At 39.7% G+C, this 18,866-nt stretch overlaps 1 protein-coding gene across 18 annotated transcripts in view; it reads left to right on the top strand.

Annotated features, from left to right (window-relative positions):
• DLG2 (discs large MAGUK scaffold protein 2) overlaps positions 1 to 18,866 on the top strand; it is a 1,047,701-nt gene that overhangs the window by 150,598 nt on the left and 878,237 nt on the right. For 12 of the 18 annotated variants that reach the window (XM_069879637.1, XM_069879628.1, XM_069879594.1 and 9 more), the window contains one exon: positions 8,082 to 8,180. In XM_069879637.1, coding sequence (XP_069735738.1) covers positions 8,082 to 8,180 — 99 coding nt within the window. Of the gene's footprint in view, positions 1 to 8,081; positions 8,181 to 15,204; positions 15,718 to 18,866 lie in introns of those variants that run through there. The other 6 variants (XM_069879708.1, XM_069879732.1, XM_069879714.1 and 3 more) reach the window with 3 other exon arrangements.

Below are 18,866 nucleotides of genomic sequence, written 5' to 3'. Positions count from 1 at the left end.
GTGTAGGTCTCCTGTTGAGATCTTGACCTCAAGCCATATGACTAGTGTCCTGAGGGGGACCACTGAGGTAGCAGTTTGAGCTAAAGGGCTGTATATATCCTTGGGATTTCTGGCAAACTTAGCACTGAACCCTGGAACTGGTAGTGAAATTCCCACACTGTGCTATGAACATCTTTAGGGAGAGAAAGTATATTGGTTTCAAGAAGAATTAAATGTGAAAAGAACAATTAAAAATATTGTGTTATTGTAGCGACCAAAGCAGTTGGGATATTTTTTAGTTGTTTATAAAAAAAGCAGCATTGATGCAATAAAAAATGACACAAGAGAATAAATGTATCAAGTTGTTATGGCAACTGAAATATGTAGGATGGAATTTATGTATCTAGAACTTCTATGTAAGTAAAATAAACATCATCCCTTCTAATTAAAATACCATGAAAATATTATTTAATTTAAAATCATTAGTCATGTTTTCTCATACAATTAATGATTTACTTTCTGTTTTCTGTTTCCAAGTATTTGCATTTGTTTCCAGCTGTGGTCTGCTTGTATTTTCCAGGCAAGATTGTGATTTCACTAGTACAAGCTTAAATGAGAAGGGACTGCACTGAAGCTAATGAATAAAATGTATGCAGATGGGCACAACTGGAATGAAACCATGTGCTTTAAAATGTTATTCTTACTGCAGCTGACCTTTCTGCTTGGAGGGGCTTTTGGCAGGTGGCCTCACTTCATGCTTGAAGGGACCTCCCTGCAACCACATCCCATAGCTTTCCCCCAGCTTGACACAGTGCACATGGAGCTCCTTCCAGAACTTGTTGCTGCATACAGCCTGCCCTCTTCAGCTGTAAATTTTGCTTCCAATATGTTGTATGATAGCCAATTCTAAACGAGCATTCATTAATTATGTTCAGCCTTTCAATTTTTCTAGTCCTTTTCCTCCAGCCTTCGGGAGAATTCAGTAATAGCTTCTGCTTTATTTGAACGAAATAGGTCTATAATATCCCAAATTACTCTTCTTATTTCATCTTCTTTATGCCCAGCAAAGTGCAAACCAATAGTTGAAAGGTAAAGAATGGGAAGAATGAGCATCAGGGTCTGACTGAAACCCAGTGAGCTGAGGGAGATGCATTTATTGGTTTAAAGTATTTATCTCATTCATTCTCATGTACAGAGGAGTCTATATTTGCCTTGTGTTATCTGGTAACCCTGTTGCTGAGACTGCTTTAGAAAATAGCCTACCAGGGTAAGAAGTCAGCCCTACATTAGTTAATTGTCTGTTTTTTTTTAGGTGGAGAGCTGCCTTACTACAGCAAGGGTGGGTCTTTGCTGAAAAAAAACTATAACAAATTTGTCTGGTCTCATGCTTTGAGTCTCATTCTCATGCAGTTGATCTGTGCATCATTTATCTCTTCACTCTTGCAGCAGGGTTCTTTTTGCTCAGCTTTCCTCTTTGCCACATGCAACCAGTCCCCAGATCCTTCCAACCACCAGTATTTGGTGTGCCAAGTCTCAGCAGGGAAGAGACTGTACCTGAGCAACAGATCTTTGTAAGGCTTGTGCTCGCAAGGACTCTGCTGCACAGTGCTATGATCTTTCCACACTGCATAGAATCATAGAATCATCAACTGGTTTGGAAAGGACCTTAAAGCTCATCTAGTTCCAACCTCCCTGCCATGGGCAGGAACGCCTTCCACTAGAAGGTAACGCATGAACCGTTGCTCTTGGCAGAGTCCACCACTGTGTGACCTTAGTGACACTTTAAAAGGGAGACACACAGAATGCCTTGGTTTGCACCCTTGCTTGAAACCAAAGCTGTGAATGAGTGACATTGGAGATAGAACCTGGATCAGCAAGATGAAGCTCCTGGGTGCGTCTTCTTGTCAGTCACTAGACTTGAGTTTGAGGGCCCAAATGAATCTAGCCAGCTTCATCTGAACTCTCTGTCGGGGAGTAGGAAAGCTGAAGCATGAGCTGGTGTCTCCTTTCTGCCTGAATTTCTTGCCAAGAAATTCAGTTGTCTTGCCCTAGACCAGCGTCACAGTGCAACAGCCTTATTATGGAATATATGGATAATCTTGAGCCAACAGACATGAGCCAACAACGTGTACTCACAGCCCAGAAGGCCAATTGTATCCTGGGCTGCATCAAAAGAAGCATGGCCAGCAGATGATTCTGCCCCGCTACTCCACTCTGGTGAGACCATACTTGGAGTGCTGTGCCCAGTTCTGGAGCCCTTAGCACAGGAAGGAAGGAAGGACATGGAGCTGTTGGAGCGTGTCCAGAGGAGGCCACAAAGATGATCAGAGGGATAGAGCATCTCCCATATGAGGGCAAGCTGAGGGACATGGGGGTTGTTTAGCTTGGAGAAGAAGGCTCCAGGAAGACCTTGTAGCAGCCTTCCAGTACTTAAATGGGACCTACAGGAAAGCTGGGGAGGAGCTTCTTATCAGGCAGTGTAGGGGTAAGACGAGAGGTACTAGTTTTAAAATAAGGGAGGGTAGACTTAGACTGGGTGTAAGTAAGACATTTTTCACAATGGGGCTGGTGGAACACTGGAACAGGTTGCCCAGGGAGGTAATGGAGGCTCCATCCCTGAAAACATGCAAGGTTAGGTTGGATGGGGCTCTGAGCAACATGATGCAGTGGAAGGTGTCCCTGCCAGTGGTAGGGGGGTTGGAACTGGATGACCTTAAGATGCCTTCCAACCCAAACTATTCTATGATTCTATCATAATCAAGGAGATTGGGTTTGAGTATAGACTTTGTGTTAGCCTAGCCAAAGTGACTACTGAGTAACTGGTGACTTGGACAACAGCTGTTAGACAGGAGGTCAAATTTGTATTCAGAACAAGCAAATGCAAAGTTCACTAGTGACATTCTGACATCCAGAATCACACTGAGAGCAAGACTTGCTTTCGGGAGGGCAGAGCAGCATTGAATCAGATCCTGACCTTTCTGAAACACAAGCCAGCAGTCACATAATTGTTCCTGAGCTCTAACACTTTAAGTCTGTCATAAAGTCTTCTGAAAGGTTGAATCCATTTTAGCTGAAGTGGAATCATAAAAATCCCAGGGTAAAATAAATATTATTGTGATATTTATGCTCACTTACAAATGCAATAACTAAAAAAAAAAAAAGTGAACACTTGTGGTGTGATTTGTACAGTAGAATCAGTGCCCAAATGTATATTTTTCTTTTCTCCATTCACATTTACTTATCGTATTGGGAAGACAATGGTGACATTCTTACAGGGCTTAGCCATGAGACCTTGTAGCAATCTGCAACATCACTCTGACTTGAGACAGCTGCAAAGACTGAGCTAATGCAATGTGATGTGGAGCAAACCTTGATGTCTTCAAACAACGAACCAGAAGACCCAGTGTAGAAATAGAAATAAAATCCTTTCTGACAACTAAATCATTCAGCTGGGGATACTGAACCATGCTTTTCTAAAGGGCTTCAGAAACACCTTATTAGGCACTTCATTTTTTAAAGGACTTTGTGGAGAAGAAGAGAGCTCTGCTATATTATTTCTGGACAAAAATTTAGGCCCAGCTGAAGGAAATGAAACTCTGCCTGGCTTCTGTGGGATTATATTTCTGATTTTAGTTTCTAGCATTCCTGCTCTGGGATCGTCTGAGTTTTCAGTCATCTGTGATATGGGTTAAAGTTAATTCCTGCCAAAAAAATTTGCTGAATGACATTTCTTCCTGTAATAAGAACTACAAGAGGCATAGAAATAAGACTAGAAGGATACAGAAAAAGGAAAGCACATCATCTGGTTTCTAGGATTATTTCTCTGCATGTAACTGCAGGAAAAATTCTTTAAGTCCCTAAAAATGCTTTGTCTCCCACAAACCGTGCAAAATGTGCAACTTTATTTTTTGTTGTCCAAGAGTATCAGCAGCAGAAGCCAAAACTGAGATGCTCACAATACAGTTGGGAAAGCTGTCAACTCTGCCTAGGTACAGCAAAAAGGTGCAGCCCATGGTGGGTGGATCACAGACACAGAAGGTGTTCTTGCTGTTATTGGCACTTGCAAAGGACGAACGTGTCCAGTTTTAGTTTGCACATGGCTTAAGCAAAGCATGAACGAGGTGTGCTGTGTTCTTTGCTAGTATCAGTATCCTGCTGTGCATCTTGGTTCAGCTCAGGTTGCTTTTTACTCCAGCATAGCTGCTAAATGAATTAATTTACATCAATGTCCTGTAAAAGGGATAATTCCAGCATATGTCATGCTGCATTTTAATTTCTTCCTGTAGCTTTTAAAATATTCTAATGATTTTTTAAAATGCTTACTTTCAAAAAAGTTAATTAAATAAAAGCAGTATCTCTCAGCACTAAATATTCCTGGGAGCATTTCATTACTAAGATGATAGATATCGTGAAAGATATTGGCATCCAAAAGTTAAAGATCACTGATTTTTTTATAACTTTCCTCTCTTAATGTAAATCATCTGGGGTAAGCTGGCATTTATGTATGGAGCTTTCATGGGACTGGAGCAGAGCAGATACAAAACACCAAAAGAGGTATTGAATCAGCTCGTGTTTTGAATTTCTCTCTCTGAAAGCACACAGGAGAGCAACCCTAAGCTTCCAGCTGTAGGAGAAGGTGCATTAGCTCTCTGAACCCTAAGGCAGCTGCAGATTTATTTCGGCTCGTGGGCTGTAGCTCCCCCACATTCCCTCCGGTGCTCCTGGTTCCTTTGCAAAACTGATCAGCATTTTCTAGCCATAAAGTGGTATATGTGCCCTAGAAAAGATCCCATACAGGTATATGTGTAAATTAATTCCAAGTCCTGGCAGCAACAACCAAGAGCATGGATGAGCAGAATAATGTTAGTAGATGCTCCATTCCTGGTGGTGTTCAAGCCCAGGCTGGATGAGGCTTTGGGCAACCTGATCCAGTGGAATGTGTCTCAGTCCATAGTGTGAGTATTGGAACTAGATGATCTTTAATGTCCCTTCCAACCCAAATAATTCTATAATTCTATGATTCTATGTTCATTTTTTTAAAATATTTTATATTTTCCAAATGTCAGGCCTACTCCAAGAAGTAAACGTGGGGCAACTGTTGTGAATAGCTACAAGTCTCTCATATTATAATGTATAAATTCTGGAGCCATACAACATACTGGAGAATTCATCCACTGTTAGAGAGTTTGGCTGCTATAGGAAGACCTTCTGCAGGAACTCTTGGAAACCCCATATACCATAACGGCCTGTGAGGGTAGATGTTCCTTCTGACTAGTTGCTGGCTCAGACATAAACTCGAACATACTGCCAGCTGAAAGTAGAACCAGTGACAGGTCTTTCATAATTCATAACTGTGCATTTTGGCAAAAAGTTAGCAAGAATTTTGTTGACAGTCGACTGTGACGATGGTGCATGTCCTAATAAGCTACAGGGGTGATGTTTTAAATACATCTATAGAAAAGATTTGCTGAGTGCTGTTAAAGTTAGATAAAATCAACAAGGTTATTATTGTGATTACTATTTCATTGATGAAGATTTAAACAGTGCTATAAGTTTGCACAATGAGAAAGACATTCACACGTACTTTGGAAAAGAGGAAGACCAAGTTTTTCCAGCCAGCAGCCCTCTAGGTACAGGGATCTGATAAAAGTTTAGACTCTGGTCAATAGTTTTAATTCAAGTCATTTCCAGAACCTCCTACATGGAGGTAGAAGCATGGTGCACATGCCCCACTGTATTTGTAATGTGTGACCCTGAGGCTGCCAGTTTGCATGCTCCCCATGGTGACCTGCACAGTTCAGGAATAATGCTACTAAAAAGCTTATTTCACAGGAGCAGGCAGCTTTTGGACATAAAGTATACAAAGAATTTGAGACAGTGTTGGCTTTTGGTTAGCCTCTAAAGGGAGAATTGTATGTAAGTCAAGAATATTTAATAAATATATCACAACACACACCAAGTATCCTTTTTGACTCTTACATTATACAGCACCATTTATTTCATAACACAAAGTTAAATAACTATTGGTTTTCAGATGGATTGTTAATGTATACTTTGTTCAAATTTAGGAACCATGTATTATTCTGCTAATGCTTATTGAACCTTTATACACTGGAAAAGAGAGACTTTCTGTATTTTTCACAATTCCTCTTGAGTTATTTGTATCCTCCTAATGTCCTTGGTTTTCTGCTCTTCACAATTAATCTGTAACCCATTTCCCTAAGGAAAACAACTGAAATTTTTCATAGCATCTTATGACATTGTTTTACATTCTTTCAAAATATTGGAGTCAGCTAGTGGTGACAAATTTGAGGGAGAGAAATTGTAAAATATAGACAAACTGGACTGAGACCAATAGTATAAGGCTTAACGAGGCCAAGTGCAGAGTCCTGCACTTCGGACACAACGACCCCATGCAGCGCTACACACTTGGAGAAGAGTGGCTAGAAAGCTGCCTGGAAGAGAAGGACCTGGGGATGCTGGTTGACCGCTGACTAAATATGAGCCAGCAGTGTGCCCAGGTGGTCAAGAAGGCCAGTGGCATCTTGGCTTGTATAAGAAACAGTGTGGCCAGCAGGTCCAGGGAAATGATTGTGCCCCTGTACTCAACACTGGTGAGGCTGCACCTTGAATACTGTGTTCAGTTCTGGGCCCTTCATTACAAGGAAGTATGTCCAGAGAAGGGCAACAAAGCTGGTGAAGGGGCTGGAGAAAAAGTCTTGTGAGGAGTGGCTGAGGGAGCTGAGAGAACTCTATGACTGAGTGTGCTAGAAAAGCAAAAACTTTAGGGGGCCATGCACGGAATCCTGTGTGCCTAGCCCCATGTAGTGCTGAGCTGCTGGGCTTGATCCAGCATTTAAGCACGTTCTTAACTGGAGCACAAGACTTTACCATTGGTTCCAGTGAAGTTAAAAGCATGTGCCTAAGAACTTGGCTGGATTGGTGCCAGCATTCAGTCTTTTGCTGGACAGAGCCCTAAATAAACAATCTAGTATTACAGGAGAGAACATTTGTGCATGTGGATGTGATTTGGCTGTTTCTGTGGCACTGGCTTGGTGTTTTCCAAGTTGCGCTGGCAGTGGTTGGACTACTCAAAATTCTAGCAATTTCTTGCATGTTATGTTAAAATTAACTACGGTGCTGTTGCACAGGCTTAAAAACTATGGGTCTAAATCACTCACCGAGTCTATGATGCTCAGCACTGACAGACACAAGACACTGTTTGAATTTGCTCTGCTTTCCTGTTTGTGCTCTTGCAAAGTGTCCAGAAATTTTCTGAGGTCTGAGTAAGTGGCAGTCATCATGTTTCATTTAAAAGTTGACTCTTCAAGCACATTTTTGCAGGGCAGAGCATTGTGAACAGAGATATCTTTATAACATTTATTGTCTTAATAAAAAATCTACAATAATATATTAGATATCCAGCAGGAAAACTGAAACCCCAAATATAACCTTTTACTGTATCTCCTATTGAAGATATTATTTGAAAAACTACTGTGTGTTTTATGAGGGTTTTCTATAAGCAATGCGAGATTGAAATCTGTGTAAATGAAGGAAAGTAAAAAGAAAAGCCTTTGAATTTAAAAGATTTGCAAATATGGCTACTACACAAATAGGAAACTCTTTAAATATACGTCACTTGTAAGAAGTGTCATGAATTAGAAAGGAGAAAACAATCCAGGAAATTTAGTTGGTGCTGCAAGGAGATCTATTCCTGCAGCTACTCCAGATGAGAATCCCATTACTGTTCATGGGACTTTTTGTCAGGTCACTGATTTCCTTCCTTATCTCTGTATTCTGATGCTGAGAGCTGCAGAGCACCTTGAGCGCCTTCTGAACTCAGCTAGAGATTATGATAAGCATAATCTTGTAGATTTAGCCTGTTAGGGCTTCCACGGACTTCCATGAGAGTGTCTCTAAAGTTAAATACGGAAATTTTTACATCACAAAACACTGAGGTGAAAATCTCATGTAGGAGAAGACTGATATTTATCTGAATTCAGGCTATCCTTTTGTATGTACATGCTAATCTTCACATTTAAGTGTAATAGAATTACAGTGCACATCTCAGCTACTTTATGTGATTTTTCCCTCATATTTAGTCTGCAGCTTCCAATGGATCAAAAAGATCTGAACAGTGTGGTGAAGACAATAAGGAGAACCAGACTTTTGAAAATTATGTGGTAGACATGAAGACAAAGGTAAGGTCTACTCTGTCATGACAGAGAATGAAATTCTTATTTAGTTGAATGTTGCTGGAGGTGAAATGAGTAGATTTTATTGAATTTGAGCTCCTGCTGTCTTATTTTTGCTACTTGATGACTATATGCACATTACCACATTTGAATGAGGCTTATGCTTCCGTTTTATTGCTGTGTGTTACTAGCTCTGTGCATTTTATGCTGTTCTAGGCAGGATTTATATTTGATTTTTATGAAAATAAAGACATTAATATCAATGATTCTTTTAGGGGACTGCTGATCTCAAGATGTTTTCATTTCAATGTCCAAGGTGTTGAAGAGTTAGTACATTTTATTCAAGGTGTTTTCAGTTGCTTAGTGTGTGTTGTAGATTATTTTTGGTCTGGAGTCAGTATGGAAGAATATGAGTATTAGCAAAGTGATGATTTTTGTATAGGCTGTCTAATGATAACTACCTTAAAACTACAGTGAACAATACAAGAAGCAATGTGACTTTGTGGCTGTGGTAAAGGGGTGTTACACTTCTCTTTGTAACAATCTTGATGCTTACAATGGTGGAGTTATAAGTGTTTCATTATAATATTTCCATTATTTTCATAGGTTCACAGCTTGGCTGGAACAATTCTCTTGGGCTAAGGGATTATTATGCAGAGTTTCAGGCTTTAAGTATATTTTTTCTTTTTTAACTGAAAGAAAATTATTAAGTTTTCTTCTAAAGTTAGTAAGCTGGAAACATGGTGAAAAGAAAACAGATATTAACTGAGTTGGCATGCTTATGTGATACCTTGTAGACATCAGTGAAAATTGTTTCTAACAGTGGAAACTTGTGGATTATTTGTCTTCTCTAAGGCTTTTCCATGGGCTTTGTTTAGCTTTCTAGCTCAATTTCTCTCTTCATTAACATTCCAACATCTAAAAGACTAATTGTTTAGCATAACTTTATGAATTTCTTGTGTTGCTGTGTTCCCAGCTGATCAGAAAACTTTTGTACCATATAGATCCATGGTGCTGCTTGAGAGTTGAAATATAAAACCGTGTATACTTATTGAAAGCTGTTCCTGTATTTTATGGAGGAAATTATTTCTCCAAAGCAAGGGATTATCAAAAGCTTGATATATGACCTAAATATATTGTATCCATGAAGATGTTGTAGAAATCATGTGAGGTCAGCTAATTTTCACATTTCCAGTATGAGTGCACAATCGATCAATGTGCCATCTTCCTTACTTAGAGTCATAGTACTGTGAACTTCTGGACTCGATGTTACTCCATCAGCAGTTCTACATACTCCATTTTCATGCTGTTTGTAGCTCTTCAGCACAAAGTACACAAAAGTAAACGCTCAAAATTGACAATTCCATTGCCAAATTCTTAAGACATTCAAAGCCGTGAGAGGTATTTTCTTCACTTCCCAGTACCAACGTATGGCAGATAGCGGATGTTTTGTTTTCATTTCCTGGGCGTTGTGGTTTAGTAAGCCCTTTCACTTGAAAAAATATTCTTTTCTGGTCTCTATTTTTGAGTGACTATGCTTGAGTGTCAGTGGCATGCTGCTGTGGCAGTGACACATAGCTGTGTAGGACTGGGTACACATTTAAACGTATGCACCCGAGCTTTTCTGTAGCTGATGATCAATTGGTTGTTAGATTTATTTCCCCAGGCAGAATGCTCAGGAATGAAAATGAACTCTTCATTCACTGCAGGTCTTGAGAGCTGAGAAGCACTTCAGGACATATTGCCCTTGAGTACTGTGAGTTTCTATTGCAGAGCATCCCAGCCCGCATGAAGCCAGTGGTGTATTTGTAACTGAAGCACTTCTGTTTCATTCTGAATAAGGGATTTGTGGGAAGCAAGAGAAAACAATTATGGCTTTGTATGGGAAATAATAGATACATGAAGCACTAGATGTAAGTTTTAAATCAATGAATGTTGCAGAGCTTGCAAATGGCTAGCTTCTCCAAGGCCCTCCAGAGCTGTAGGATGGCTCAAGGGTCTCTGCCCATCCTCTGTCCCGCACCTTGTGTTTATGCATGTGCATTTCCTACAATCCTACAAGTCATATTGTGTTTACACTTTGTCTCTCCCTCTTCTCGTAGGCCTGTAAGCCAGTGAATTTGTGGGAATGAGAATACTAGGGAGGTTGCATGGTCTCCAACTTTGGAGATTTTCAAGAGCAAGCTGTCTAATGGACTGAATAACCTGATCAGACCTCACTGCTGAACCACCTTTGAGCGGGAGGTTGGAACAAAGACCTCCTCTGGTCCTTTCAATTGTCAGTTATCCTGTGATCCTTTGATTACATTGACTTCTGGAGAGAAAGGCAGGCAATCACTTTGCTCTTCCACTGAGCACCCTTAGAGGCAAATGACTTTACACACCACTGGCTGCAGCAGCCAAGGGTCAGGTATTACAAAGGGTCAGCAAATAGGGCCTTCAAAGTGCATGTTATCTATTAACCTCCACCAGATATAGCTGGGGTGGGTTTTTTTGTTGGTTTTTTTTCTTTTTCTTGCTTTTCAGTGCTTGGCTAAAGTCCTGTAAGCTCCCGCATACCGAATAAAAGAGCGGTAAACTGGGCATGTGCTTTGGGGTGAGAGGAGAGGGTATCCCCTCCACAGCTATGAAGCAGAAAAGAAACTTTTCTGTGACTGCTGAGACTGCGTCCACTGTGGCTGCTTGGATGCAGAGTCCTCATTGTGGAGGAGGAGAGGTGCCTGTCTGGCCTTCACTTATCCCTGCATCCATTTGACATTTACCTGCAAGGCTCAGAGGGATGAGGTCTGTGCTTCCCTATGGAGCAGAAAATCCATTTTTTCTTTTTTCGAGAAAGCTACCAGCCAGGAAAGTTGGTCAGGATGCCACCATTGATTGTGCTAAAAAACAAAGAAATTCGCTATGCACAGGAGAATGGAATGGCTGTTGTTATAGCTTCTGCCTGAGCTTCACATGGGCTCGAGGCCAGCTGCAGAGCTGCTGCTGTTAGGGCTGCTGAAGTCAGGAGGGGTAGAATTGCTAATTTTTTGATCTTTAAATTAACACCAGCACTCATGCGCTTCTGGTTCTGTCTGGGAACTGAATTAAAATTCTTAGCAGCTAAGGTATATCAAACTTCACACCTTCTGAAATTTGTATTAACTTCGCTTCCTGGCTGAAGAAAGATTTATTCTAACATTTCATCATTTCATCTGTAATATATCTCCTAACTGCATTAGTAGTTTCTCATTTTTGGGTTGATTTTGGGGTTTTGTTGGCTTTGTTTTGGTTTTTTTCATGTAGCACCAAACAGTCCTAAAAAGAGGCTGTCTCATGAGATTTTTCCTTTGTAGCATGTAATTATTCATATAACTTGTATTCCAGTGTTAACCTAGTAACTAACCAATTGTGCTGCACAACAACCTAGCTGGAACTGGGCTCAAGTGCTATAAATGAGCTCTGACCATTAAGTTATAACTTCATGACTACATCAATTTTCCTTTTTAGAAGAGATGCAGTCAGGAATGTATTTATTTGTAGCTTATTTGGGTATAATACGGGACTTGAAAAGAAGAAAGAGAATATAACTGCATGTGAAAGACTAGTGATTTAATACCACCAACAAGTAGTCCATAGAACATGATTTAAGGTAGATTAGGAGTAAATAAATCTTTCTCCACACTTGTAAAAGGATGTGTGTGTTTGTGTTCTCTGTGTAGGTGCACAGAGCTCTAAATAGCCACTGGCTAAATTTTGCAAGATGCTGACATTGCCAATGCTATGTTAGCAGTCTGCTAGATGTCTCCTTTCTTAGTGTCTAACCTGGAGATGTAGTATTCTTGTTTTTCTTAATTTCTCCTGCTTGAAATAGAGATAATAGTGAAGCCATTTTTGCTGTTTTCTTAAAGAATCAGTTTTTCTTTATAGTTTTTGCTCTATAATATTTGGATTTTGAAAGAACTTAAATGCTTAAAAAGATATGTCATGAAAAATTTAAAAAATATTATGGAATCTTTCCTATTAGTTTTAACTTTTACAGAAGCTTGCTTTTACAAATATTCAGTTCATCTGGATGTTACAGGCTCTGGTTCTAAATATAACTGCCTAATTAAACCCTGTGCTTTGGTTATCCAAGTGGAAGTACCTGGATACAGTGAAGATTTTGATGCTAGAAAAGTGTGTTAAATTGTCCAGTCTGAAGTACTGCATTATACAGACCATCATATTTCACCCACTCACCTCATATTGTTTGTTTCTGTATGATTTTAAAGTAGATTTCTTGCTAAAATTAGAGGACAAGGCAGCAGTCACCTGGGTAAGTGATTTTCACATGGTGGTCCACAGAAGCACTGAGATCACAGTGGGAAACAGTTGTAATTCTTCCTGTATTAAGGCTTCCTGAGGATCAGAACATATCACAGAGGTTATTTTTGACCATCTAAGTCAACTACAAGCAACCATAAACCACCTCTTTTCACCCCAGATGGTTGCTTCTCAGTTTGCTTTGGTTTTGGGTCAAGCCTTCCTATGGTATATTTCAATCATGATCATGTGTACAGATAACACAAAGACTGAAAAAGCAGAGGAAAAAATAGAACTAAGTGGCAATATGACCTGCAGAAATTAGAGCAGAAGGAGATGTTGCAAATGAAGGGTAAAGCAGTGCCAAGGATTTGAAAATCATATACATGGGGGAAAAAAATGAGTGGAAAAACCATCTAGTTGGAGCATGAAAGTTAAGCACCCTAGCCTCTTTTGAGGGGAGGTGGTGGGGTGGGTAGTTAATGAAAATGAGGTACTATATTCTTAGGAGAAACACTGGGGACCCATGTCATGTGTTTGCATGCTGCAGCCCTGACTCTCTCAAGTAGGTGGCAGTATTTCAGTGGCCGTGCAGCTCAATGATTGTGTAGCACAAGGGTAAACCCTGTACTGTTAAATGCTCATTGGTGCATTTTATGGAGGAAGCTGACACTCAAAAATTGGAGGAGTGCATAAAGAAACTTTTAGGTACGCTGGTGGAGCCTGGTTTTCCCAGGCACACATGAGTCATGTCGTTCACATAAACACACTCAATAGGCTCAATCCCTCTGATTTTCATATAAACTGTAAATAGGGTCATGAATTCAGTGGGACCAGCCCACAGTAGAGTTACTTGCAAGTAGAAGAGTTTACAGATCATGCACTTGGAGAGCAATTTCAAAATATACTCCCTTATGCAAGTTTTGAGTATGACGTGAAATTTTACAGCCAAGTCATTAGGTAATTATAAGTATGGAAATATTTCACACCTTACTATATTAGCTTGAATTTACCAATCAGAAGAGAATGAACTGTTGGAGGCTTTACATCCAAGTGTTAAAATATCTCCTGATTTTAGAGTTGACTGAATTCCCTTTTACCCTATCGTGCTTAGAGCACAAGCATGGCTCAGGTTAGACCATCTTAATGGGTTAATTTGTTCTTAAGTAGATGGTTAATGGGGTCTTACTTCACGGATGTTTTAACAGTTCTTTTTTTTCATAAAGTCTATAGTTTAAAAAACTTGTCTGAAGATTTGGCCAATGGACTAAACCGCAGTAGGGAGAAAACATGCAGGTTCCAGTGCAGTCCATAAACACAAGTCAGGGTTTTTTTGTGCACATGTGATTGCTCAGAGCGAGTTAAAGTTTTAGACACACTTGTAAGTGCTCTGGAGACTTGCTCTTTAAGATGTTACATCCACCAAGACTTTAATAGTTGGGGGAGGATTGGTTGCTCTCTGACCACATATCTGATTCACTATGGGTTTTGTAACTTTGGTAGCAGTGACCTCATTTTGGCAAAATAATGCGTGTCATTTACTGAGCCTCTTGCAGCTTTAGCAATCACAAGAATATTAGGGTTATAACCTGAGCAATTTATAGAAGAGAGATGACTTTTAAATATCTTTTTATTTTCTTGGAAAGACTTATTTTATTGAAAACATATTTTAGCTCTGAGTGAGAATGAGAGATCCTCAGCAAAGCACCCAGGGGAGATTGTGCTGTCCAGTGTGTTGAAAAGGTGAATTGTAATATATGGGTGTCTAGACGTTTCCTCTTGTTGCTGTCAACAGTCCAGTTGGCTGTATTTTTTTTTTCCAGTGAATAGGAGCATTGATTTTCCTCTCTCTTTGGCCAGAGCTTTCATTTTACATATCTTTCCCCTTCTGTGTCTCTTTCACTCTCCCTCTTCTTTCTTCTCTCTCTCTTCCTCTGTCTGTAAGAGAGGGAAGACTTTAAGAGCTGACAGCAAGCTTTCTAACTCAGAATGATTCATATAAGACACCTGAAAGGAGAGCTCTGCACCAGCATCACTGCAAGAAAGGTAGGGCTTTGGGGGCTAAAGAGTCTATAAAACTCTGAGCAAAGCATAGGGAACATGAGATAAATTGACTAAGTCTGTGGAGCTGTCAAAGATGCAGAAAAAGTTTGGGATAGAACATTAGGAGTGTTCAAGCTCAGTTGTTTGGGGTTGCTTTCTTTTAATTAAAACTTTGATGTATTTTTCGTAAGTCAGGGGAAAAAACATGCACCTTTATAGCTTTGAATAATGTATATAATGTGGTTTTATTTTTTTTTTCTGTGGATAGGAAACCGTGATTATATCACTGTTGGGCTTCATGGACCTGCGTGCATATGTAAATATGCAATTCCTTTTTTTTTTTACCCCTTACTGATTATATTCTGCTAGACTTTCTGAAAGTTTGCCTTATCCAGCTTTATTTATATTCACTTCCTGAATCTGAATCTGACCTAGTAATTGTGAGTGATTGTAGATGTGACGCATGAGCTCTCGCACACACCTTAATGTTTCAATCATGCATTTCAAGCGATATGCATTTGTAGGATTCACGCTCTTAATAAAAACCCCTTACAACCCAAAGCATTTGTTTTGGCAGCAGAGTGACAGCGCTTTGATAGATGGGCCCGATAGTTGTGTGTGTTGTGCTTGCTCAGAGTTAGTAGGAAAGAGGAGGGAGAGAGTGAGCGAGAGGGGGGAGAGGAAAAAAGACAGGGAAGGAGAGAGCGAGAGGGAGAGAGATTGAGAGAGAGAGAGTGAGAGAGAGAGAGAGAGAGATCGAGACTTGGCAAAGGAAATCTTATGGGTATACTGAAACAGCAGATCAGAATTGTGAAACGAGAGCTAGGGCTGAAATGTGATGCTTTTTGCTCTTTTGTGCTTGTTGTGGTTCTCATCTTCCCATTTAGAAGGCTGCATACCATTCAACAGAATATTTTGATCACAGATTGAACAATGCAGCAATCAAGCCTGATAAGCCACCTGGAAGTTTTGCTTGAGATGATTTCTAGTGGGTTTTCTGATCCCTGTGAGCATCATGACTGCCTTTAGCACTGTGGAGGAGGACTCGAGTTTCTTATGAGGGCCCCACTTGGAAAAGCAGGCTGTGCAGATTCAAGCCTCCGGTTCTGTTCATGCTGTTCAAAAGCTTTTCCTCACCCTTGCTGATTTGTTTTTATGATTTACATACACTCCCGTGGAGATTTACAGAATGGATTGTCTGTGCATTGTCACGACCAAGGTAGGACTGGAAACATTGCTGTTATGTGTGCATATTTCTCTGCTATTTTTTCTGTTCCTGTAATTAAATAGATTGAGCATGTACTGTTCAGGTTGCAAGATAAAGTGATAAATAAGCTTTGCTTCAATGAGCATTTTGTTCTTATTTTCTGTAGATTATGCAGTTTGTTTCTATATCACTTTCTAAATGATATGTAATTTACTTATTTTTACTAGCAAAAGGAAAATGATTTCATAATTTATCTCAGCCTATGCTTGTGTCTATTAATATCTCCAGCTACTAGAGCACTTTCAGAATACATGGCATAATGCATGTATTTTCCTAGCTTATCAGTTTATTCTGTAAACTAAGGAATAAAAAAAGGGGGGGGCATTATGTGGATCCTAGGATTTTAAAGAGGCCAATCAGATGTAGTTTAGATAGTCATGATGTCTCTGATTGGAGAGATGCAAGTTTCTTGTGGCTTTTGTGGCTTTTGTGGGCTAAAACATAGCCTACTTTGCATCTCTAGGCCAGAAAAAATAAAAATACCTTGGTCCCACTTCAACACACTTATACTGTTATTAGATCCAACCTGACTGTTTGGAAATGGTTCTTCTAAATAATTTCATCCAAGTATACATATAAACAATTTTTTATACACAACAGCAATGGCAGACTGAGGATTCTAGGGTTAAAGACACTTCCTGACTTAAAGAACTAGAATAAGGGCAAGCTGGACAATGCTTTGAGATGTCTTCAAACTTAGCAAAGTAACTTAATATTAAATGATAGGGGGTAATCAGGGAAATCCTTTTCTGTTGCTACAGGGCAGGCAGCTCACCACATGTTTGTGGTCGCATTTGCATGTGGTGATAGTGTTTAGAAAAAACAGCTACTAGGGGAAGTCCAGATATTTGGGTTCAGCACCATTGGTCCTTATTTTAATTTATTTTGGTGAATTTCATAATTTCCATAGGACTTTCAAAAAGCCTGGGGTAGCCCGGACACCTGAGGACTGCATAAATGATGAAGCAAACTCACGGTTAGCACTGACCTCATCACTGCTGTCAGTTTTTATGTCACGGCCATGCAAAATGGGGACCCCCACCAGTGACATGGAGAAGGGCAGGAGGAGACACTCCAGGCACCCATGGGTTGTGGGTGGTTGCTGCAGAGAGCAGGGAGAGTGGTGGAGCAGGAGAAACAGATGCGAGCTGTCATTCCCATCTTGCCAGTAGAGAAACCCATATGGGCAAAGAACAGGAGGTGAATGAGGCCACAAGATGTGGCCTCATTCACCTCCTGTTCTTTCCATGTCGTTCTGGTTCCGACAAGCTATGCTGGATCTGAGACTGTGTCCTAAGCTTGCCCTGGAGCAGAGCAGAGGCATCCACCAGTGCCTGTTAATGCAATACCGATGAAAAGTGCTCAGCAGTAGTGGTGCAGGACTGCTGAACAAAGCCTGGGTGCCGGATCATGCTAAACATCCAATTTCTACTCCTTGATGTTCTTTTCCAATAGAAAATAAGCAGTAAAGTTGAAAAGACAGCTGTAATTATCTCCACTTCTGGGTTTCTGGTGGTGCAGTGGAAACCTGCAATTGCAACCGTCTTTTGACTTGAGAGTATGGCAAGAAGGAGTGTAGTAGATAGATTTGGGACAAGAGAACAAGCCTACTACTAAGGTGGTATAACTGTGAGAAAAACATGACCCAGTGCTTTTTTTATATATCAGAAGACATCACTTTATTTGTTCTACAAATTAGTTTTGAATGTATCCACTAACATTTTCCCAGGCCTTTTGGCTCAGTAATGAGTGTAGATTCTCCATCATCTCACTAGTGCTGCTGATCTCAGAAGGGCTTTCAACTCCATCTAGACTCAATATTTTTCCTCCCATCTCTTCTGCTTCCTGTATCTGCTGCTAAATGGCTGAAATGATCTGAAAGTTAAGCATGTGAGCCTCGAATATTCAGCTCCAGATATTCAGTCTTTGCTGCCAACTTTGATGTTGGGATGAGATAGAATTGTGAATTATAGGTGACCTGCTATTTGGATGCATGTGGGAACACAGTATTAACATATGTAATTGAGCTGAATAATGGCAAAAATCTAGTTTCAGAACACTTTCATATTGCAAAGGCTTGAAGCCAAATAAATTACAGTCGATTTCCTCATCTTGTTTTGCTGCCATATTTAAATAGCTGTACCAGCGACATTATGTAGCGTTGTTCTATAATCTGTTCTTACTTGCTTTATTGTGCATTTCAATGACACCACTTCCTTTAAACCTACACAATTTTTATGGCCTGTATTTACGCCAATTTCCACCAGTAAAATAAGAGCAGACCTTTTTCAGAAGACTTGTGATTTTTAAAAAATTAACTTCAATATGTGTCAAATCTATGGAACAACAGTATGGTCATTTTGGCCTCAGATCACATCCATTTGTCTGATTTGTGCAAATAATTGCCATTTTCATTCTTGGAAAGTGGATCTTAATGTCAAAAGGGAGTAAATACATCAGTTTTATTCTTCAGATCTTATAAATAATAAAAAGGGAGTAAAATACGAATGCTATTAAGACTACAAAAGATAAAACCTGTTCAAAAAAGTTGACGTTTTTAAAACAGGATCATTAAATTTATTCCAGAATTTACAGTCTTTCCAGTCTATAGCAAATGACATAAATGTGGTGGAGTGAATATGCCCTTACAGATTATGTACAATGGATCTCAAGACCCTGCTTTGAACTCCATATAGTGAAAGACACTATCTAGTAAAATTAATTTCTGATGTACCTCGCCAAATGTTAAATCCTATTGGCATTATTTTTTCAGCCAAAATGTAAGATAAGTTTGAGAGAGATTTAAGGTATTAATTCATATATATTCTTCCCCTCCCATTTTTTTTTGTTGTTTCATTTGTTTCCTCTTTTTTTTCCATGAATTTCTGAACCCAGGACTTAGGAGATGCTGAATTAGTCAAGAAAGACTTCCTTATGGTCTCCTAGTTTAAATTAATTGGTCAAGTTTCCAACACAGCTTCTTTCTTTTGGTGTTGATTATAGCATGCTAATTTGTCCAATATTTTATCGTTAGGAAGAACTGAGAATAAATAAAAGCTTTGGTCAAGACACCATCCCAGTGGGAGCACCAGGAGTTTTTG

Source organism: Phaenicophaeus curvirostris, chromosome 1, assembly GCF_032191515.1.
Source record: "Phaenicophaeus curvirostris isolate KB17595 chromosome 1, BPBGC_Pcur_1.0, whole genome shotgun sequence".
NCBI lineage: Eukaryota > Metazoa > Chordata > Aves > Cuculiformes > Cuculidae > Phaenicophaeus > Phaenicophaeus curvirostris.
The sequence above is the reverse complement of the archived record's forward strand: the minus strand, read 5'-3'. Positions and strand labels throughout refer to the sequence as shown.